The 23,509-nt window shown below is 40.6% G+C and overlaps 1 protein-coding gene across 1 annotated transcript; it reads left to right on the top strand.

Annotated features, from left to right (window-relative positions):
- The first annotated feature begins 390 nt into the window (after positions 1 to 390).
- Positions 391 to 22,539, top strand: LOC131889003 (G-protein coupled receptor daf-37-like). The gene is made up of 6 exons (XM_059237984.1): positions 391 to 767; positions 11,388 to 11,484; positions 12,269 to 12,641; positions 14,104 to 14,445; positions 14,770 to 14,875; positions 21,646 to 22,539. The coding sequence occupies exons 1-6, from the start codon at positions 548 to 550 to the stop codon at positions 21,846 to 21,848; spliced, it is 1,341 nt and encodes a 446-aa protein (XP_059093967.1). The 5' UTR covers positions 391 to 547; the 3' UTR covers positions 21,849 to 22,539.
- Positions 22,540 to 23,509: the final 970 nt, after the last annotated feature.

The raw sequence follows: 23,509 nt of genomic DNA, 5'->3' as shown, positions 1-23,509 counted from the left end.
TACGTAAACTGGCAAATGCTGAAATATTGTCCAGGGATTCTCTTTTTTGCCGAGCGGCTATCAAAAGTTGTTGGATGTATTAATTTCAGCTAAGTTCAATTTTCCCTTGTTTTGCGATCTTTGACAATCTCCAAGGAACACGAATACAAACATGGGCACACATCTATCGATCCCTGTGGCATAAAACTATAGCTTTTTGGAGCTTTAGACGAACCTTAGGAAAACATGACACCGTTTCCTCCCTCTTGTAACACCTCTTGTAATGATATATACTTTAAGATCAGTAAATTCTTATGCCAGACTTCAAGTGGTAAAATGTATACATCTTAAGACTCAGCAAGGAAACACACATCCGATTAGTTTTTGCCCTCTCTCTCTTTCCTCTGTTGATTGGGGAACGAGGGGGCATAGCCCGGTTCAATTGTAAAGCTCGAGGGCTCTCGTTCCCTTTTCTCTTTGCGCCTTAAAATCTTCAATTCGAGCGAATTTGGGACGCCACTTGTTCCATGTGTTTCCCAACTTGAGGATCCATTTCGAAATCGAAGAAATGGGTGGGGATCTTTTATATTATCTGAATGGCTGGGCCAGCCTCACGTTTTGTGTGATTGGAGTGGTGATCAATTTGTACGCGATACAGATGCTTTTCAAGCAGCGACTAACCGCAATATTCCACAAGCTGATCCTGTCCTTGGTAGTTTATGATTTCCTCTACGTCGCATTCACTCTCACGTGCTACGCTTTACCCGCACTAAGTTCCACATATGAAGGTAAGACCATTACCACAATAAGGAGAAGGATGATGTTGATGTTCAATGTTCGAGTCGATTCGGTGTTGCACCCACACGGCTAGAAGAGATTAAGAGATGTGGTAGCTCCTTTGAACATGAAAGTCAAAGGTCTGGAGGCTCTCCAAAAAGCCCTTTTTCTGAATGCCTGCTGAGTCTCGGCAATTGGTTTCTAGTTCAAGCATCCTGGAGACGCTAAATATGGAAGTCACAAGAGGCCGGAGGTACAGCGGTTGTCCTTTTTTTTTACTGACATTGCTCACGACTGCTTGGACAATATTTAAATTACATCTTAAATTTGATAAATGTACAGAACTGAAGTTAGGACGAGCAAATCAGTAACATGCTTTTAACTCAAGTATTGAGAATGGAGATGAGTTAAACGTACTTTTTCTTGATGAAGCAAGGGAAGAAATCATTTTGCATATTTTGAACTGGCTTTTGAAAAAGTTCTGGAGCAGTGAGGATCAATCAGTCAATAAACTAAATATTGTATATATATTAAACTCCTTTGGTCTAAGATTGGTTCATTGTAAAAGGTTGCAAAACTTGTACAGAAAGGCTGAAATCGATTATGATACGACCCCATGCTATTTGATGCTATCACAAGTGTTACACATTTCCTGCTTAAAGGGAAATAGGAAAATCGGTACCGATAAAGCAAAGAATGAACCAGATTTTCTTGAAACTTTTCAGCCTACATTGTGCTAGCGAGGAGCGTAATTTCATTTTGAAATGAGCTACAGACATAAGATGCCTTCTTATAAAGAGAAACACACTAGATTTTTAGACTTTTCAGAGAGTTCAGGTATAACTACGTGCTAGGATGAATTTTCTGCTGATGAGGGGAATTGGGAATTCTTGTTTCTTTTCAATAGGTACGTCGAGTTGAGAGTCTCTAGAACATTTGGCCAAGTGGTTTTATTCGATAAGCCAATAATATCTCATGTGGGTTTTTATTCGTCTCAAAGGAACTTTTTTTTCATGGTCCTCACTTCCAACTTAGAAAAGGATGCATTTAAAACCGAAAGCCAATCATCATATTTTGTCAATGATGCGCAGAATTTTTTGTCCGAGCATATTTTTGCAAGAAATAGAATAAGAACAAGTGTGTAAGTAAATATTTTTTGTTTCCCCTTACTTTTGGACACTCTTTTCATGCTACTGCAAAGGAAATATAAACATGAAATAAGTCTGGTTACTAGAAAAGAAGCGATGAATTTGACATGGGAAGTTGAATAAAGTTTTACGGCCATAAAAGATGTCTTTTTCTTCTGACAGAAAAATCTAAACTGATTGTTCCATCTAAAAACGAACAATAAGTGTCATATGAAATAAAATCCACCATATTTACGGATAAATTTTTAAGCAATGATTAAACAAAAACTAGGTGCAATATAGCTGATTTTTCTCTTTCGACTACATTGCTTACGGAGCCAACAATTTGCATTAATAAACAGTACTTTGAACACCTTGTTCCAAATCCAATTTCAAACTTTCCCCGTCTAAACCATTGTCTTACACATTAAAATGGTTCTTCCAATCAGTTACGGTAATTTAGGGATCTCATTTATCATACTTGAAATCATTTTCCAAATCCATTGAATTCTTTTTTGATGTCATTGTCGACTTTTGGACCATTTCTAGGATGCAGCTTGTTCACCTGACAAGATTGTTATAAAACATCCATAAAATCATCAGAAAATAGTTAGTAGATAAAAAGGAAAACTAAACACCAACATTGATTGCTTGAGCATTAAATCTAGCTTTTATTGTATGTACCTTCGTCTACGATTGATGTTCAAAATACCCATTTATAAGGTTTGCTTAGAAACTAGGGGGGGTTTCAATTCATTTTTCAGTAACTGCCTTATATGTTTTCAGAAACAGTTCTTACATACATTTAAGAAAAGAGAAAACATTTTTAACAAGGTTTTTGGCCTTCATTTCAACGCAAAACGCATGGAAAGGATCGTTTCAAAGGCAAGTTAAGAGGTTACAACACGACTTGCAACTTATTGTCATAAGACACGATAAATTACTGGGGGTTTTGCAGTTGAAGTGCTAAGGTCGAAGGACTGAACTTAGGAAGCTAGCCATCACATCATCCGCTTAAAACTCCGATGAACAGTGTCATAGTCCGTATCAGATTGATTCTACTTCTGTGGGTGTGATCTAGCGTCAAAAAGCTTCCTTGCGAAAGGTTGGGGTGGAGAATCGAACCGGGAACCTCTCCTATGCTAGGAAACTGCGCCAACCACCATTGGGTAGGCAAATCTTGCAATTTCCATCAGGGATAAATATTCTGAAATTGATATCGAGATTTTTGTCGGAATGATCACAGAGCATGGCAAATGTGATGTGTCAACAAGAAGTTCAAGAGAGTGGCCTTTAATCGATCTAATGTGCTTGAAAATTGTCACTACCCAATCTAGTTAAAACTGAAGAAGAAGTCCCCGCCGAAACTGTTCCTCATCAGGAACTATTAGAGGAGGATGAGCCCCTGGAAAGTTATCGCTCATTCGAGAATGAAGATGGAAGAAGACGTTCTATCCTCGACGACTTTCCCGACTTGCATACTTGAGTGTTGCTGCGGGGACTTAGCACTAACTCCAAGTTTGCCCACTCAAGTATACTTTAGCTTATAATGTGGATAGCGGCAATTGATGCTAAGTCTCTCTCGCCACCCTCTACAAGAATTTTGATGAGTTTTCTTGACCGCTTCAGCACTCGCTTCTCATTGAGCTGAATGTACATCGAACGAGCATTCTTTCGTTCGCTTCCATTTCCATTTCCAAACAAGAGACACCCATTTCATTCGTCGAGGGTAATACGTAGTGTGTGAGAGAAAGAAGGAGACAGAGAGCGAACAAAACAAAAGACAAAATCAAATGAGTTTACCACTAATGGCAAAGTTGGAAGAGACAAGCCAAGCCAATGTTTTTCATTTTGGCAAAGTTATTGAGATTTTTGCCTCTGGTTGAGTGGCTGGTTGAAAAGTTTTTTTTTTGTCTCAGAGCATCAAATCCAACAATACAGCACGTGTAGTTGGGATAAGATGAATATACAGAAAAAAGTGTTAACGGAAAGATCACTCATCTCATAATGGTATGTTTCAACCTTGAAATCGATTTGAACAATTCCTCATAATTACGATATTGGGCAAGAGATTGTTCATCTCGTCGTAATAGGATTAACACGATTGAACTGAATTTGATTGACTCGGAACACTACCTCGTTCTCAACACACATGATTAAAAAATTGCAGTAATGGTTCAATTCTTCCATCACCATGTGCAAAGGCATGCTCGAATACAGTAATGTACAGGCTCACAATTATCCCATTATGGTACAAAACGTTTTTTTATACATTTCGGAAACAATTTGGATGACATTTAGGGGATGCTAATTTGTAACTCCCCTGGTAAATCACCAAAATTGCCAACCTATAGGTTTAGCGCGGCCCAGAAAAGTTTCTTACGATTTTGAAAATTCATACTCAAGACTCATCATAGGGTTGTCCATGTAGTATTATCTATTGGATGAAATGGAAAACAATAAAGGTTGAGGCACAACTATTAAGGGCCAAGAGCGAAGATGCTCTCAAATATTGTCTATTGAACCGATTTTTTTTTCGTTTATCTTGATTGAGCTCTTTGACTCTGTTGACGTCCGGTAAAAGAATAAATGTCTCTTGCAAAAAGAAATATTTCTTCATGTTTTTTTCGTCAAACAGACACACAAATTGGAAAATCGACAACGGCGTTTTGCTGATGTTCTTCTTTCATTACTGACTGACAGCATCTAAAGGCTGTTTTTGATGAATGGGAGAAACAAGTCGCCAAGTGGGACAAATTCATTTTGTCCATTGTTGCTCTGGAAAACAAGGTTACGAGTCTTGGGACAAAACAGACCCACCAAGGAATCCTCATTATCAGTACCTTGTCGCGAGGCGAGCAACTTCAGTTTAGTCATTTCTACTTAGACAGATTCCAATGGAAAGAAGAAGAAAAGCCGACATGTGTGTTTCAAATATGTAGCCGGCCTATCAAGGCTCACAACAACAGCTATTTGAACGACTTTCTTGGACATTTTTTCGATAAGTGAGTTAAGCAAGAAACATCTGTCTTGTGTACATTTTGATGTGGCAAGTCAAATCAGATGCTCTACGCTACAACCATAGACGAGGTGTTCATAGGAGGATCCATTTTAGCTTCATAACCCCTCACATCTACATACTAGTACAGTCTCCATATCCTTCTTTTCGGTCGAGATCTTCTCAGGCTTAAGCTCAAGTCTGTCTCTCCAATAGAAGACTTGGAGAGTGGAGAAGACTTGGAGAGTGGATCGTTTCGTTACCCTAACTCCCTTGAAAGCTCTCTTTGAACTGACATTTGATCGATGCCACTGAGCTCAAAAAAGTGTCCGAGTCCGCCTGAAGAGAAAACTGTCCCGACAAGACTCTCATCAAATCTACCCTCTGAGATTGCTAAGATTTAAGATATACGCCTACAAGGTTTTCGTGCACAAACGTCCAAGTTTCGTGTTTGTGATACATACTAAGTACAACATTCAGCGATGACTACTGAGACGAAAACATTTCAACAAAACGTGGAACAGGCTCAACAACAAAGCTTTGTTTTGCATTTAGCCTCCTACTCTTGAGAGTTAGGACGGCCTCAATTCAAGGCCTAAGGAAGGGAGTCGACATTATGCCAGGTGTGCATTTTATGGAGCTCATCATGGCGCTCCACGAGATAATAGCGAGAGAGTTGAGCTAAGATGGGCGAACCAATTGTAATTGTCTTGGCAATAACTTTTATGTTTTCTTGAGCGTCAATACTAATAAAAACTGAAGATCTTATTGGTTGCTGATGGCTCAATACCAATGCTAAACTAGTAAGATGTATGCCAAAACAATTATGATCGGTCAAGCATTGATGGTGAATAGATTTCTAGACACTGGATGTCGGACGACCGACCATTCGGTTGGCGAAACAGTACTATGGGTGGTCTCCTGGGAATTGATCGCAAACCGGTTTATTGCACTGTTTAGCCAACCGAGTGATCGGTCGTCCGACAGCCAGTACGTGTTTAGAAATCTAGGGATAGTGGGAACGTCATGCACTTAAGGAGGACAGTTTTGCTCGAATGCCCTGTCTTTAACTGGTATTCCTCATAGAATTATACGAAAAGTCTTATGTAACGTTAATAGGTCTCGCTCGAGGTAATTCAATTTTACTTTGAGATTTTCATTTCATACATTAGAAAGTGACCGAGGGCGGTATTTGCAGACATGATGACATTGCTGATTTCAAGATACTTTCAACCATCGACGCAATTTCTATGAACCGTGATGGTTTGTGTTAGTTGAAATTACCAATGATCCAAGATGCATTGGTTTGGATCATTCCGTGTCCAACGAGAAAAAAAAATGGCCATGGAAGCTGAAAGTGTGATGAGTTAAGATAAAAAAGCAGAGTAAGACATCTGTTGTATCAACCACCACAACACTTACATACCACGACACTCTTGGAACTGAACTTGAATTCTGCAAACATTGGTTCTACTTTATGCGTTCTAAATACTGCTATTTTTTGTTCGAATGTAGGTATTTTAGAAATGCATTCGATATTTTGGCTATGCTAACAAGACATGAACCGCTTAACAGAATCCGAATCTCGTGCTTGAAGATTGGATTGAAGTGAGGGAATTTTTACATTTCTAGCAATAGAATAGTGTACCCAAAAGTGCTCGTTCATTAGAAATCCCTGAATTTATCGTTTTTGGACGTGGGGATCGGCTCTCCAACCCGAATGAAGATGTGCGTAAAAAATGTGCCACATTTTGGAAATTGATCAAGTTCGTTACCATCTCAGCATGACATCGGCATATGTACAATAACTCAACTTTGAAGAAAAAAACTGTCTCCAATGAATCGAAAAAGAACCTGATTTCATTTTCCTAAAAGACTGAATTTCCTCGTTGTTCCATTGAACTTTACTTAAAGGGAGTCTGAATACCGGCACAAGATGTGGCGTTTCATCATTTAACCCATCAAGGGATCAATTGAAAATGGACCAAGCTTCAAGGGAACTTCCACCCAACCTTGAATGGAGAAACATGGTTGTTATTGTTGTTTGCTCAGATCAACAATGGAAACCATAGTCAATGGCCAAATTGTATGTCTTTCTTACCGCTTAAAAGGGTTTGGAAGTACCATTGTGAATGGTTTATTATGGGAATAGGCTGAAAGGAAGCGCCTGACAAAGAATTGGACCCTTTACAAGGAGTTCAAGAGAAAAAAAAGAGTGGGGGCGACTTGGGTTGCAGCTGCAAAACTGTCAGAATTGAGCATTTGCCCTTTTCACTTCAGTTCCAAGAACGGGCAATGTCAACTCGTCTAAAATGTGAGATTTTACAAGGCGCAACAAACGCTCTAAAACTAAATTAGATGGCTCTAGCCCATTAACTACGAGATCAAAACAATAGAATTTGTGTCACGAGAACCACGTTGTGCACTCAGAAATATAAACCGTTAACGATTGGATGAACGCTTTTAGAGATATCGCCCTATTAATGAAATTACCTTAGTCTCGTTGCCAAAAGACTCTCACTATTAATTTTGTTGCTTTAAGGACATCCTCTGGGTTAAGGATGATGTCCTTGAGTGCCTCGATGTCTGGCAGGCCCCTGGCAATGATCAGAGCCTCTAGAGACACCCAAAGGCCTGAAACCCATCGGTTTCAAGTCTGGACGTCACCCTGGATCAAGAAGAAATACGAATCAGTCAAGAAGGGAAAAGCAAAAGTCGTTCGGCAATGAAACAAAATTGATGCCATTAAAAGGGTGATATTTCAAAACGGATTCTTACAATCGTGAACATGGTTTTTTAGAGCAAACGCGCCCATAAATGTTCTCCTTATGACACAACTCTTATAATTTTTAATCACTTAAGTAATGAGCTAGAGATTTGTAAGTAAGTGTTTGTAATCTGGTTACACCCGGTGTATATTTTGAACTAAAGCAGGCATTTACTAATCATGGGATCACAATTCACCAAAAATTCGTAGCTGATGTGCGTCAAATTGTCAACGCTTGTTATTATTGCTTCCAATTCGGGATGAAGCTCGCCAAGAGAGTCATGACTTGAACATTTTAGTAAATGACGCGAGCTAGAGCAAATTTGAGTCGGGTGAACTACATCGTACTTAATATACACTCCGAGCAAAGTCGACAAATGGGGCACCCATCAAGGTCGGCCACACTGATTTGTTTTCCATTGAACGGAAATCGGCTTCATACGAAGAAAAATCAATCGATCACGTTTGTCGATTCGGACACACATATTTTTTCAAAATTCCATTGAAGAAAGGTCTTTATTAATCAAAATTGAAAGGAATCAACACAAAGGTCAACTTCAATCAGCATCTTTATTATTGTGGATTTCAGTTGTTATTTTGGAATATTTCTAAAGAAGCGGGAGTATGAAGTGGCTTTATCTTTTCTACAACGTAATGTCAGCAAGTAAGGCCTAATCACTGGACGATATTTAAAAACTGCAGAGTTTGAACACCCTGGTTATTTGTAGACACGATCATTTGATCCACAAGGCCGTCTTTTCATTCTGACAAGGCCTTGAGAAAGTCTTGATCTCTTGCTTGATCGGCATCGTACAATGGAGGTTCAAGGAAAGGATTTGTGAAGGATTAGCAGTCTTATTCGGCTCTTGGTAAGCAAGAACTACTCTCCGAAAGAAAAGGCCTTTTTCCGGGGGTGAAAACTAATTGCTCTTTTTCAGCTCACGGTGCTTTCCTCGGTCTCTTTTGTTTTTTATCAATTCATCAAATCTCGCGCGTATTAAAACACAAATGCCCAAGATGACACGGGGAGGGCCTTCTCAAACGATTACGAGCTAAAACACTTGGTCTCATTTGGTATTTTACTTAGCTGTTTTTTTCATGGCTTATCCGCTGGTTTTCCTCCTGCTTCATCCAATCGGCGTTGAGAGTGTTCTAATTTGATTGGTTTCATAAAGGGGCAGCTATCATTGATTACATCTATGCTTTAACTTTGACAAACTTTGAACTTTGACAGATGTTCAAGGTAATGCCTTTTAGTGTTTTTTGTAATGAACTTTTCCTTTGAATTTTGAATCCCTCTGGGATCAAGAATTCGAATGACACTTTTCAAACAATTCAAAGGCCATGGTTTTACATGGGTGGAACAGACTAAAAGGCTCAAGACTAGTTCCAATTAAACTGGAAAACACGAAGCATCATGTTCGAAAACAAGGTCAGCTCATGTAGCATAGTGAGAGCACGTTCAATGGAATGACGGGAGCGGGAAAGCTATGTTGCTAAAGTCGCTAAGGTCATCTGAGAAATGTTTAGGGTTCTCATTTCTCAGGTCGAACTCCAGATAAAGAAATTTCTTCGTTTTCTAGGTTTGCAGTTTTCTGCTTGTCGCTCAAAGGCTCAAATATACTTCGCACCAAAACAAACGCCCCAAGATATTGTCATGTTTAAAAAAAGATATTTTTCGTTATCTTTCCGCTTGCGACGAGATCATTGCTACTCACACATCCTTTCTGGTCGCTAAATCTATCTATTTGTATACTGAGGGTATGATGCAAAATCTAAAGTAACCATTCTAAATAAAAAAAAACTTGAATTCCATCCCTACGCGCATCATAAAAGTAGGCGACATTAAGTTGAAGAGAGACATATTGTCACTGTAGGCCTCGGAGAAAATTTTGATTTGGCTTTGAGCAAAAATGCTAGAAGGCTGCATTGACCGGTTTGCTAATCTATTCTGCCAAGAATCTTCAACCGTCTAATTCCTTTGATTTCTACTCTAAGTGAGAATGATCATTTCATCCGTAGCTTAGTTTAATCAGCTACAAAAGTGAACGGAAGTTTCCCAACCTACTACAACTGTAAAAACTCGAGTATAGTACCAATAGTACATGAGGTACATTTTCGTGACAAAACGTGAAAACATGATTCATGGCATGTAGATAAAAAGGCACGCGAAAGTGTGGATGAGTATGAAAGAATACGGATAATTTACATATGCTAATTTCACATCGCCACCCAATCGCCCAATGGCTTCCCAAGGAAACCTTGTCTGGTTTAGCTTGTTTCCTCTTCGCAGACAAGAAAGCCTGTTCCGGTTGGTTGATGCCCAAATTTGACTCGATTCGGGTTCGTGCTCCAATGTGAGGAAAGGCATTTTCTAGATACATTATCTACGTATAAGCCAGGGTGCTACTGTAGAACCAGACAGACGCGATGCAAAGTAACACGATAAGAAAAAGAATAGCCAAAGTACACATTGATAGCCAAAAGGACATGCTTCCGTGCTCACACGTATTATGTCTTATGTTCTGGTAGTGGTAGTGATAGTAACAGTGAAAATGGTGGTGTAGTACTGGTAGTGAAGTAGTCGAGTGAGTTGACGGTATTGCAAGGTAGCGTTCATGGGAAAGGATGCTGTTGAAGGCATTCCGGTCGTTCTCCTCCTTTATTCCCCTAAGCTAACGAGATCCGAGATTCATCAATAACAGCCAAGCAACCTTATTGCGCAAGATCCTCGATCTTGGAACTTTACTATCACAGAACGAGATCTTGGTCCCAATCGCTTCTTCCCCATCTGTTCGTCCGTCTATCCATCCATCTAACTAACTAACATCAAGCGTGATGAGTGGCATTATTTTTTGTAAGAAGCGGGTCTTCTCGCTCATTAGAGAGTCCCCCATTTCTTTAGCCACACGTACAGTACGTATTTTGATCAATCGCTTTATTTCGGTTGGACACACGGTGAAATGATTGCCACTAACTCGGAAAGCAGAAGAAATGAATCCAGCTGAATATCTGGCCATGCTAAAAAGGCACGTTTTGCAGTGCTCTGCATTTCCTTTTCAATCTTATTTTGATGAATGTCGAAATGGTTCAACAATCACATATTTTTTTTCCTTTTGATTTTACGCTTTCTCTGGCCTTAACTTTGACTCCCATAAATGAACCCATCACGATAAAAATGTCAGATTTATGGAACTAAACCATAACGTGTCATAATTGCTTTTCAAAAAAGGAATTCCGGAGGAGCGAATTTTCACTTCTCGTTGGTTCTGATTGAGATTCGTGACCATAGTGCCAAATATAGAGATGCTGCTGCTGCTGATGTTGGTGACGGGTGATGGTGACACAAATGTTGACCCTCAAATTCGAGGAACATTCACAGGGTGTCATTGATGAGCAAAGCTTGCTGGTAGATTGTCGCTGCTTTCGTTGTCGTTGTTATGGTGTTGATGTTGTTGTTGCTGATAATGACGATGATGATGAGGAGGAGGACAAGGAAGGAAAAGAAGATTGAGGCACCGGCGCACTTTTCGGGTCCAAATATTTCCCCCAGACATTCCATACCATCACAGTCGAGTGTTCATAACAAATTGTTCCCTAACATCCAGACCAAGAATGAAAATGGATTATAGCAATGAGTAGTAGTAGTAGTAGTAGTAGTAGTAGTAGTAGTAGTAGTAGTGGTAGTATTTATATATAGATGTCCCTCTAATGATGATCGCCTCCTATCTATTTACAGCTCGTGTGGTGGTGTATTTGCGGCCCTATTTGATCCCCATGACTCAAATTGCTCTGGCTGGATCGTGCTTTTCAACCGTGGCCCTCACGATGGAAAGGTAAAAAGTGTGATGAACCGTAGCCTAGGGACATGCGAAGTAAGGTCTTATATGTACTGATACCACCAACCACCTCTTCCTCCTCACACTTGTTGGTTGTCACCAATAAGTGGTCGGCCATGACACTGAGATCAACGAGGAACGTGACGGGAAACTAGAGTTGAATAGAACCGGCACTCCTATCCTCATCTCTTCACTTGACAAGACATATTAGAGACGATTGATTGGAAAAAACACGCCAGAGAAACTGAAAGCATTGTCAATATTTATTATTCCCTCAGCCTGATTTACAAACATTACGGGGCACTACAGACATGGTCATGGTTTGGACCATTTCCCTGGCTCACAGAGACTCAGAAGCCCAACACGTTAGATTAGTTTCATGAAGAACTCATTTCGATCTAGATTTGTGAACGCTAGAGGAGCAATTCCTCCGCCTATACTATTTGAGACGAGAAACAACGGGAAAGAAAATCCCAATTGGATACTTGATAGCTTCTCAGGGCTTCCAAAGGAATTGAGTGTTCTCGACAGTCTCTAGCCTTCTCCTCAGGACCCAAAAGTGTGTTTTTAGACCGAATAAATTAGATCAAGAAATTTCCTTTCTTGGCCATGAATTTTGAGTTCTTCCTAAGACCTTCTACAGGTCATTTTTTTTATCTTTACAATGCTTTTCTGGGCGGGTAGTCTTTCCAAATGCCTACATAATACCCATGAAAAAAACGCTTGACCCTGGAACAAGAAAGTAAATTCAAACACATTTGTGTCAATTTTTCTGTTCCAGATACATGTCGGTATGTTTGCCGTTCTTTAAGCAGCGTCACAATCTTAAGGCCTGGATGTTCATCGTGCCCGTGTTCCTGTTCGTGTTGGTGTATTGTTCTCCCCGATTCTTCGAAACGCGAACCGTTCACAAGTTGAGCACGATCTGTCAGAAGGTGGACCCTGGCGAGGCTCGGAATTTCACGCCCCAAGCCGTGTTTAAATCCGATGAGCTGGATCGTGTCAACGCGAGTGTGGTTGGCTACGATGGCTCTCGACGTGATGAAGATGTCCTCCGAGATTGGAATGGGACCAACTATTGGGAGAAGTGTCATCAAGAATACATTCCCATCAACGAGGTGAACGAAATCAGGAGCAACCCCTTGTATATGACGGTGAGTCCTAAGCTTTTGACACTCTCTTGGTGGCCACAATCCTTCTGAAAGCGTTGAGGAAAGTGGCCGAGCACATTATTGTATTGTTTTACGATTAGTAGATATAAGACGATTACTTATGTCGACTAGCCGGGAGGGAACCACAACGTCGTACAGTAAGGAGGGTAGACCCGATTCGAGCTGAGGGAGGTTTACCTTTAGGCAAGATCTAAAGCCAGCAGTTGTTATTTGTGGAAGAATCTCCCTAATCCCACAATGCTTTCTAAAGCTTGGAGTGAGAACTCAGAAAGGCCCATTGTTTAGTGGGATTGTTTTGGGCTCTCAAACATCTTGGAATGGCCCTTTCAGATGAGTCTCGCAACGTTCCTTTGTCACGTGTCTCGTCATGTGCATCGCAAGTAGTTTTCGTTATTTTATTATTATGGCCATCAGGCTATCCAGATTTTTCCAATTTCGATGGTGTGTAAAGACAAGAATCTTTTTTTTGCCTTTTTGTTGACCCACCTGTCAAGATCAGAAGTTGTCGGGGTCCACAACCACCACCATCACCACCGTAGTTATTCGATGCCCATTTACCGACGGATACCCGTGCACTGACTTTCGTTAGAGTGTATGTTTTAGTTCGGCTAGGTCAGAGTGGAATAACTCGAAATTGGTTCATCGGCCGTACTATGTACATGAGGTATATGAATTAAGTACTACGCTGAGAACCTCTGAGACTCCAAATAGTGGTTGGTTCCATGAAAATCTCTTCTCCATCCGATTGTCTCCCAAGTAGAACGAAGGTCAAATGGAAATCGGCATGTGGAAAAGTATGCCATCCCACTTGAGTGAAGAAGTCTGGAAGTTTGGGTCATATTCTGCTAGAAATCAATGAACTGCTCAAGATTTGTAGGATGTGCAATGTCGACCTTGAAAGTTTCATTCAGAGTACTAGTGATATGAATGAAAGGCAGCAATGTGATGATTCATTCCCCGAGCCCTTTGCTTGATGCCAAGTCAATAAAGGCACATAAATCATGATATGACCGTATCTTATTAACATTCAGAACATACAGTTACACACGCTCATTGCTTCCAGATTCTAGCTATGGATGAAAATCAATCCACTTTGATGATCTCATCGTGATCCAATTATGCTTCAGCATTGGCTCCTTGAGTTTTTGATAGTCTTCGTACTCCTTTCTTTCTCTGTCTAACCTCAGTAGAAAACCTGTCAGGAAATCCAGCCTTGTTTTCGAATATCCGGAGGCGTACTGCTTAAGTTTTACGTTACCATGACTATCTGACGAGGCAACGGACTCGTACGTAACTTGGAACTTGGGTCGAAGAGTATTAATGACAATAGCTGAGAAGGGCCCAAATGTGACTGCCCACACTCATTGTTTCTATGGCCTCCATTTCTTAATCACCTTGACCCCTCGTCATTGTTCCATCTCTAATATTCCGCTCTGTGTTCCAGATTTATGCCACTTGGATGAATCTACTCGTCATGCTTTTGTTTCCTGTTACCTTAATGATCGTGCTCAATGTCCGCATCTATCGCACCATGAAGAATTTCCGTGACATCCCCAGCGGGCCAAACGGGTCGAAAAATCACGGACAGAGCAGTATGCGGCTAAGCGGGCGAGGAAACGATACAGGAATGCGGCGAGTGGCGGGCAATGAACGCGAGATGAAAAAGCGAGATGCCAAATACACTCGGGCCTCCGTGGTAATGGTGCTCGTTTTCGTGGTTTGCAATGCCCCAAGATTGATTCCGAACATCATGGAGATTTTCATTTCATACCAAGACTTTCCACGAGTAAGTTTCCGCAAATAAGGTGCAATGGGGAACACGATGGGTGTTCACTAATCCATCAACATGATGTATGGAGCCCCAAAACTGTCGATGTAATCCGTGTTTTTGTTTCAACGGCTTTGTAGTTCTTAACTTCATTCCGTTGTGTGGAACGTGATCTTCAGGTCTACAGGCCTTCAACTTTTTTTGTCGGGAGTACTCGTCTCTTGCCTCTCGGAGGCGGATGTACGGTACAGCCTACAGGCCTTCAACTTTTTTTGTCGGGAGTACTCGTCTCTTGCCTCTCGGATGATGTTGTTAATCACTTCCCTTTTTGTGCTTTTCCAGTGGGCCACGCTTTTGGTGTGTGTGAACCATTTGTTGCGGGTGATCAATTCGGATTTCAACTTTCTCATCTATTTGTCCTTCTGCGCTCGACGAAATCGGACCAAAGGTCAGTTGAACATTTTAAAAAGAAAAGTTCAAATCCCATTTAGCCTCTCTGCCTCTCGGAGTTTCTTAAGGGAGCTTCCTTTCCATACGTTTTAACAAGGTTTGTCTAGCAACTTACGATGCCAGGCCCTTTCATCCCCTTTACTCCTTGGGTTGCAGAGCTATCTTCATTTAAAGGATACCTGACGCTCCGGACAGAATTGTATTCATGGAGGGAAAATTTTCATTTTACTTGCCTTCTCCTATGAAAGTTCAACATTTGAAGTGGCCGTTCTTTTGCCTACCAAAACAAAATTAAAGAAGCGGAAAAAGTAAGAAATTGAATCGCTTGGAGCGTTTGACAGATGAAACATGTTGTGTAGGGGTAAAGGGTTACGTCTTTACAATTCATCCTTACCATTGGCCAGATCTCCCTCAAATTGAACGTCTGTTATCTAGTTTCATGAAACTTTATCCGAAGAGTTTTGGCTCGAATTTGTGATCTGAATCGAAATTATCATCTTAAATCAGTTGGCCTGCTTAGACTTGAGAAAAGATGTTATTTGATTCTATTTGATTCTTTTTTTTCAATTAGGGTCTAGTGCCTCTAAAGGAAATTAGTGTCTTACTTCATATGGTTGATCAAACACAATATATTGCTTGAGATCATGGGATAAACTGAATGGGAAAAGGTAATGAAACTGTTGCTCACAAGCATCCTACTTGATAAAAAAGTACTTTTAGGGCAGCCGTCCAGAACTTGAGTGGATGTTGCCCGGGGAGAACAAACTTACGTGAATTATGGTTTTCTCATACGAAATGGTAGACATAGTAGAGCTTCAAGCAAGTTATTACATTCGAGCATGCGTGAGTGGTAAGCTCCAGAAATTCCAAGGAAGAGGAAGCCATCTGGCCAAGCTTATTCTCGCTCCTGAACGTAACTCGATACTTAAAAATACTGATAATAGTATTTATTACATGGCAATGTGGCGGACAATCAGCTTTCCGATCAAAAACAATGCAGATGTAATTTTATTTAAGAAAGAAAAGACTGAATCTTACTGCTGCTTAATCATTCCAATGCCTTTAAGTTTCAGCATAACTGAAAACATTGGGAGGAGGGGGTAGTGCTTAACAATGCTGCCTTCATTTGTGGGTTGTTCAGATGCCTAAGAGAGTTCCACGAGTTCCACGAGTCGTTCCACTAGCCATGCAAGGCTCAAAATCAAGACCAATGGCCTTTTTTGGCTCAAAAATGGTCAGAAATGACGTGCAAGTCTTGTGCAAATAAAAGTCAGATTCATGAGAACATTTTAAAACCAGAGACCAATTCTGACCAATTCTTGGATTCTTGGAACAATTTTGACAAATTTGAAGACTTGTGAGTCATTTGAAATGACAAGCACAGATTCGCATCAAAGGAAATGACTCAAGACTTTCGCGTTCATTCGAAAGACTACAAATTGGCTCGGGTTTTGACGAGTCATCTCACATATTCTTTACAGGCTTACTTTATATGCTTAACTCAAGAACGCTTTATGTGAAAGGAACAAACTCGTGTTTGTGCATGCCCCATTCCTCAGGCTAATAAAGGAGCCCTACAAAACACTCAAAGCGCTCTCTCTCTCTTTCTCTTTCTGGCTCTCGCTCTATCAAACTTCGATGGAACATTGGGTGCCTTTGTTGCCTCGCAACGGGTGTCACACCAATAACCAAGTAGCTGTCTAACAATATGTACAAAAGGGTCTATTTATAGGGGCTTACACTCCTAAATTTTTAAGGAATCTGGAGGACGTTCAGTAGAAATGTCAAATACATGTAACGCCCCCCAACAGTAAATGTTCCTTGTATATGAAAACATAGGCCTTGAGTAAAAGTAGGAAATAACGTAAGATACCTTACGTAAGAGTTGTTTGGAAGGGAAGAAAAATGGATAAAAAGACATGTTCAAACGTACGGAAACTCATTCCAGCTTCGTTAATTGGTTAATTAATTAGACTTTGACACTGCATGGTATTGATTTTAGTTCCAGCAAAAATCAGGAAGAAGGAGAGGGGTTGGGTGGTCGAAATCTCATTCATGTACATTTTTCAAATTTTGGATCAGTGCAAAGCAGTTCGATAATTAGTGTGGGCAACGATTTTGTTCGTTTTGGCTCACGTAACTCGATTTGGGACCAGCTTTACACTTCACTTTTGTTTGGCCGTAATCAACCTTTATCGTCTTAATTAGAACAAATAAGCTAGACAAGGCCTTCTTCACGCCTACCAATGACGTTTCTTGCTTGGTTAATAGCCACGGAACCAGAAATTGAGGATTGATCTCAAATAGACAAGATATTTTGGAAGCCTGGTTTCCGTTTTATCCTTTATTGGTAATGTCAGCTTCAGTGTCCGATGAGGGTGGAAAGCGTAGGGTTTCCAAAAGATCCTTGCCCGTCGGTCCGTTTTAGTTTTCGTCTCTTTGGCTTTCAAATTGGAAAAAAACCAACTAAAAGCAAAAAAATCTTAGTACACCACCAAGAGCCATATCCATTAGTGTTGCCATTAAGGTGAACGGCAAACTGTCACATTGGTCGGAACCCAAACCTACCTTTGCCCATGGTTAGTTTGTTTGTGAGGTGGGAACATAGAAGCATGCAATAAAACCTTTTAGAACGAACTACAATAAAGCTCCCCTTCAAAGATATGGCTNTATTTTGGAAGCCTGGTTTCCGTTTTATCCTTTATTGGTAATGTCAGCTTCAGTGGCCGATGAGGGTGGAAAGCGTAGGGTTTCCAAAAGATCCCTGCCCGTCGGTCCGTTTTAGTTTTCGTCTCTTTGGCTTTCAGATTGGAAAAAAACAACTAAAAGCAAAAAAATCTTAATACACCACCAAGAGCCATATCCATTAGTATTGCCATTAAGATGAACGGCAAACTGTCACATTGGTCGGAACCCAAACCTACCTTTGCCCATGGTTAATTTGTTTGTGAGGTGGGAACATAGAAGCATGCAATAAAACCTTTTAGAACGAACTACAATAAAGCTCCCCTTCAAAGATATGGCTCCCCAACATTGATGGTGAGCGAGAACCTCTTAGTGAATATTGTGGGACCACTTGTCCAATGAAGGAGTGGAACTTTTCCCATTAACTAGTTTCCTGTCATTGACATGACTTATCAATTGAAGTCACAATGGATTGACTTCATTGGCGAATATCACTGTCAAAGAGATTGAACAGGGAACATCACCCAACTTACTTGGTACTGAGAAAAACAAATATTGATGCAGGATCTAACTTGGCAGGTTGACATTGCGAAAGATGAACTTTCCATGGGTACTTTGACATTCATCAACTCGTATGATAAATGTACCTTACCCTATGATGAATAGATTTTTAAAGAAGTTGGCGGAAGTGTAAGGGCTGCTTTGCATTACGATGAAAAACCAGGATTGAATCCGGTTTGAGGATGGAAGTAGAACTAGTGTTGGGGCGAGTCCAGACTTGAGTCCGAGTCCTTCCTAACTGACTCAAGTCCGGATTTGTGAAAAAATATCATTCTTTGGTTAAAATTTCGCAATATGAGTCTCTAGAGACTCGAGTCCTATGCTGGACTCGCCCCAGCATTAGTCCCACTTCAATCCTGGTTTTCAATCGTGGTGGAAAGCCGCCAAATTAACGGCGCAAATTAACGGTTTCAAATGAGTACTGAAAGCTTCTAAAGCTGAAAGAATTGTATCTCTATCTCAGAAGGCAAAGTAACAGGAAATGATTCCGAGTCTTACAGTGACAGAGTGCCATACATGCTCTCTTCCACTTTCATCAACTCATTATGGTATATCCAATTTTGTATGTATCTGTCCGAATTCATTAATAGCCTAATTGCATGAACGGATCGTGTTGGATGACGTATACATGTAACAGGGTTTCCATGAATCACAGTGTTATTCACCTTGAGATCCGTTCCATATGTCGAGATTATCCGTAACCTTGATGAGATTCAATTACTTTTTCATTTGTGCGTCGTTGTTTTTGTCACTGCTGTTACTGTTTTTGTTTGAAAGGCAGACAGAAATTTGCAATCTAGTAAATATGGTCCTAATTAATATTTTACAAAGAAATATGCAGACAGGAGGGTCTACTCGTAAGATTATGTAGTCATGCAGTTGACAAAAAACAAATGGTGGAATTCGGGTCTAGCAAACCTTGCAGTATTTGAGATTGGTCCATATTTTAGGTGTCCTTAGATTTGTAGGTGTGTACGTTGTACTCGAACCAAGTCCGAACCCATTTATGGGCGCGGTGTTTCTTTTATGTTGATTTAAGTTGCGCTTTTATGACTAAACAGTTCGAACAAAACAACTGTAACCATGCAAACTTAAGTATTGGTGCTTGAAAATTCTCATAGCCTAATTTGGTTGTAGTCCACTCACTCCCAGTCGCCTCTCATTATGCTTGAAAATAACTGGCAAATTGCAAGGTGGCTTGCCATCTCGAAGGCCGACGTTTTCAGCAGCAGTCGGCTCTTTGAGCTCCCGAGGTATCGCAAATTGAGCTTTTATTGTGCCCCTTGTGGAGAAAGCAATTGTCAAGAGCCATTGAATTGGAAACTCCGATGCTTTGACTGAGCAAATTGAAAACAAATAGCCTCATCAAAAAGGATACCAAATTAGTTGTCCAAAGTCTCAAGCACTAGTGATCAAAAACATCCATGGGCTTACCTAGTCATTGCTATTCCTTGAGGGATGTTCAGATGAACATACGTACAAACGGATTTCAGGATGCACGAAAACTCCCTATTTCAAAATCATTGTTGAGATCTTGGCAAAATTGGCTGTCATTGTGCTGCTTGACAAACGCCAAGGCCTGACTGAACATCAGCTTTGAACTTCAAGGGCTTAGTTCTTTTGGAACTTGGCTTGTTATTTGCCAATCCATCAGGAGCATGACTTCTTCTTCTTTATAACTCTTACCTTAGTCAGATCAAACTAATTCTTTCAGGTTTAGCTTCAACAAGATTGTTTGCTCGTGAGTTGTGAAGTGTTATTGACTGAAGTGCCTCAATTGGTCACAATCAGAATAAAAAGGTTAAATTCGGGTGTTTTCGCCTTTCTCCTTTTGTTCGCTCACGATTCCAGAGTGCCCTTAAGGCGAAATGACACAGATAATGTCTATGCTTTGTATCCTTACTTGATAGGTTGACCTGCACAAGGCTGATTAATTATATGAAGATTAAGCACAAGTGCAATATTGATTGATTCGCAGATGTGGTGTCAAACGTCATCAGAATTATGTGCAGGTTGAAAATCATGGTTTTTTACCTACTTGTTGACCAACCCTGCTTTATATCTCCTATTATGAGAATAAATAATTTCCACCGAAGACCAACACTGCACTTTTTGGATCAGCGATAGTATGATGCTTTATCCAAATCAAACTGGAAAGAAGAAAATATACTGTTTCAGGAAAAATCTAGGCTTTAACTGACGCCTTCATACATTTTTCCAGAAATTTTCTCTTTTCGATTTTCAGAGAAAGATATCAAAGGAACGAATCTGATGCAGACGTGACATTCTTATCAGAAAAAGGTCCAGATGGTTTGATGACTGGATTGGCAAACCCTCCAACTCTAACACATGCTTTAATAATGATAAATACTTGGGAAAATTCAGAAAATATAACCCAATTGTGACGTTTGCATTTGTAAATCATGGACTAGGCTGGATTTTCGACTATCCCCTTGGCCTCATAATTTTCTTTTTGTAAGTTGTGCCAATACCAAAAATATCCATACGATTTTGCTTTCGTCTAAAATTAAGATCTGACACATTATTCTCTTATAAAGCGAATTATTCAGTATTTATGACAATTCGAATTCATGCCACATCCAAAGGACAGATTGAACCAAAATGATGTAATCCTCTTTGTCATGCTTTATTCAAGAATGATAGTCATGACATACCATATTTAAGGGATGCATGCTGGAGACGGTACACCATTCTCGATCATGTCATGACCTCCTGTATTATTCATATTTACGGATCTGGCGAAAAAGTATTTTAGTATGAAGACGAAATCCAAGACCATCAAATGATATCTATCCTGAGAGCAATAGGGTGCTGAAAGCTCTTGAGGTTCCCTGGAGACGAGAAACAAATAGTGCAGCCCAAATTTGTTTTTCCTAACCTCATCATGTACTGATTCAACCAACCATGAAAGCCATGAATTCCAATATGTTGCAAAATATTTGCATCAGGCCTCCAACGGCATACGACTATAGCTCACATCATTTTGCTTGTCCAAATGATGTTGTATTTCCAAGTCTGGAAGGTCATTTGAGTCTTACATGTCATTTGGGAGGGTTCATTTGTGATGCTAAATTTCTATCATGGGACATCCGTTCCAAAGTCCTTAAGTTTCGTGAGCAGATGGTTTTGGAAAAGGCGGCTGGGATTGTGTGGTGGATCAATCGGTCTTGCGTATTTTGAATGGAATTGGGTTGTGAAAGGGGTCACAATTCATTTAGCTCATAACTAATTCAAGGCCCTCTTAAACACGGAGAATACGAAAAAAGTCTTGAAGATTCTACGTTTTACCCTCATTGATATTGCAAGGGGTGTAAGAAGCAGTGATATCGAAAAACGTAAGATAACCGAAACATTTCAGATTAGATTTGTCTAATTGTTTGCTCAGACTACTCTTTGAAGCTCTTAATTTGCAACATCATTGAGGGAGTAAGAAATTACAACCTTTTCTTTGCATGGCTCCAAATACGTACGTCGTTTGATAAATAAATGTTTGCCTTCCAGATCAAACTGCCAGCAGCGCTCAAACGGGTGGACCTCCTGCAATGATGATGACCGAGATCACGCCCGCATCATCGTCAGACACGGGTCGGAGTCCCAAGAGGACCCGCACTACGGGCATGACGTCAACCACGGGATGTCAAACCCGACCGATCCAAAACTCACAAAAACGTGTCGTCTCGGAAATACAACATGAATTCGTTTAGCGTACTACCCTTCCACAAGATGATCTCGACTCCATCCGAATACTCGGACTTCTACATAGATTAAGCTTTGAAACGAACAATTCCTCCCTTGTTGTGGGTGGGGGTTGTGGCTTAGTCAAAGAGTGATGAGAAAACGTGGAACTCTGCCACCAGAAGGCCATTCAAAATCCTCAAGTCAGTGAGAGCATCCATGTATCTGCTTAAAGTTGATGGATGATGGTCTTGACGACTTTTGTCCAAAAGATTACTTACTTGCCACTCGCCCAGAAGTACAGTGCTTGTCATTAAGCGAAGAGCACGAACAAGCCAAATAACATCACGGATAACAAGTGTGTTAGCTCAAATATGTAGTTCGTAATCCGTGGTTACTACATTACTACATTATATATTTTCGTTTTGAGCCCAGACACTTCTCATGTCGACGTAAAGATATGAAGAAAGAGGACCTGAAAGCACTAAAAACATTCCCAAATCGCCCTTGAATCCATCACCCGAAGTAAGGGCGTTTCAATATTCTACATTGTGATTGTACCCCGCCAGGATCCACTGACTGTTTCGTCGTTAAGTGTTTTCAAGTTAATGTGAAGAAATATATGATGAATTAGTCCAGTTTCGGTGCGGCATTTTCACCCATGACGCATTCTTATCCTATATACATGGAGGTTTCAGTTTCTGAAGAGTAGTGGTACTCAATGCATGGTTGCTCACCTCACTAACGGCAGAAGACCGGACGGCATGGTTGCTTAGTACATGGTACAGTAGGACATGATTTTGTTGCTGAGTACATCGAAGTCAATCTCATGGACTAAATTCACGGTGTTGTGAGCATTTTTTTAGTGGAAAGAAAACAAAAAATTGTGTGCATTATGAAAAGTTCAAAGACAAGTTTTTGGATTCTCTGGCAGGCTTTCATTTGGCATGTCAACGGACAGGTGTACACTGCCCTCAGACCCGGTTTTAACTCCGGATTTTCCACATTTTATTTCCAATACCCACGGCACAATGGATTCATGTCGCCCCAAAAAGCTGTTCAGATATGTGAAAAAGACCTTGCATGCGCCGGTTTTGGCTATAAAGGACCAATAATTACTGACGATCGATTTGAGGGCGAGTTTTGGATCTATTTCCATCACTACATCTTCCCGACGGTGCTTTCCAAACGGGAATCCGCCCTGTGGACAACGTATAAAGTGACGAGTCGAGATTTTATTCGGGTCCCATCTCGACCTGTTGTTGGTAAACGAATTGCTCCAACTGATGCAATGATCACGTTTAAGACAGCTGTGGACAACGAAAACTATTCAGATGCAATTTGGCCCAGTGGGGAGTTCTCCGGTATAAGCTTCAATAATGGAGCAAAAAATGTTGATGATGACGATGATGCTGTTATAGTTCTGCGAAGCGTCATTCTATCGGAGTTGGTGGTCAATCGTCCTAACACTACCCAGAACTGGTACACATTCATTCGTATCGAAGGCAAAAGGAATTCGTCCCCTGGAAATGATGTTTCCGACGGGGAAGTCGGCCCTTGGGACGTTCAATGTCCGATAGAGAAAAAGGAAGACGCCTATTTGGCCAATCATTTTCATGTTGACAATATTCAGAGTGTGGCTTGCGACATTTCCCCCGACGAGTTCCACACCAAATTCGTTCGACGAAGC

This window comes from Tigriopus californicus, chromosome 10 (assembly GCF_007210705.1).
Source record: "Tigriopus californicus strain San Diego chromosome 10, Tcal_SD_v2.1, whole genome shotgun sequence".
Taxonomy (NCBI): Eukaryota; Metazoa; Arthropoda; class Copepoda; order Harpacticoida; family Harpacticidae; genus Tigriopus; species Tigriopus californicus.
Note: the sequence above shows the minus strand (reverse complement) of the source record. Positions and strands in the feature narration are given on the sequence as shown.

Coding starts and splice junctions, on each gene's coding strand:
- LOC131889003 (XM_059237984.1), top strand. CDS start 548: ATGGGTGGGGATCTTTTATATTATCTGAATGGCTGGGCCAGCCTCACG. Junction 11,485..12,268: donor GTGGCCCTCACGATGGAAAG/GTAAAAAGTGTG, acceptor TTTCTGTTCCAG/ATACATGTCGGTATGTTTGC. Junction 14,446..14,769: donor CATACCAAGACTTTCCACGA/GTAAGTTTCCGC, acceptor GTGCTTTTCCAG/TGGGCCACGCTTTTGGTGTG.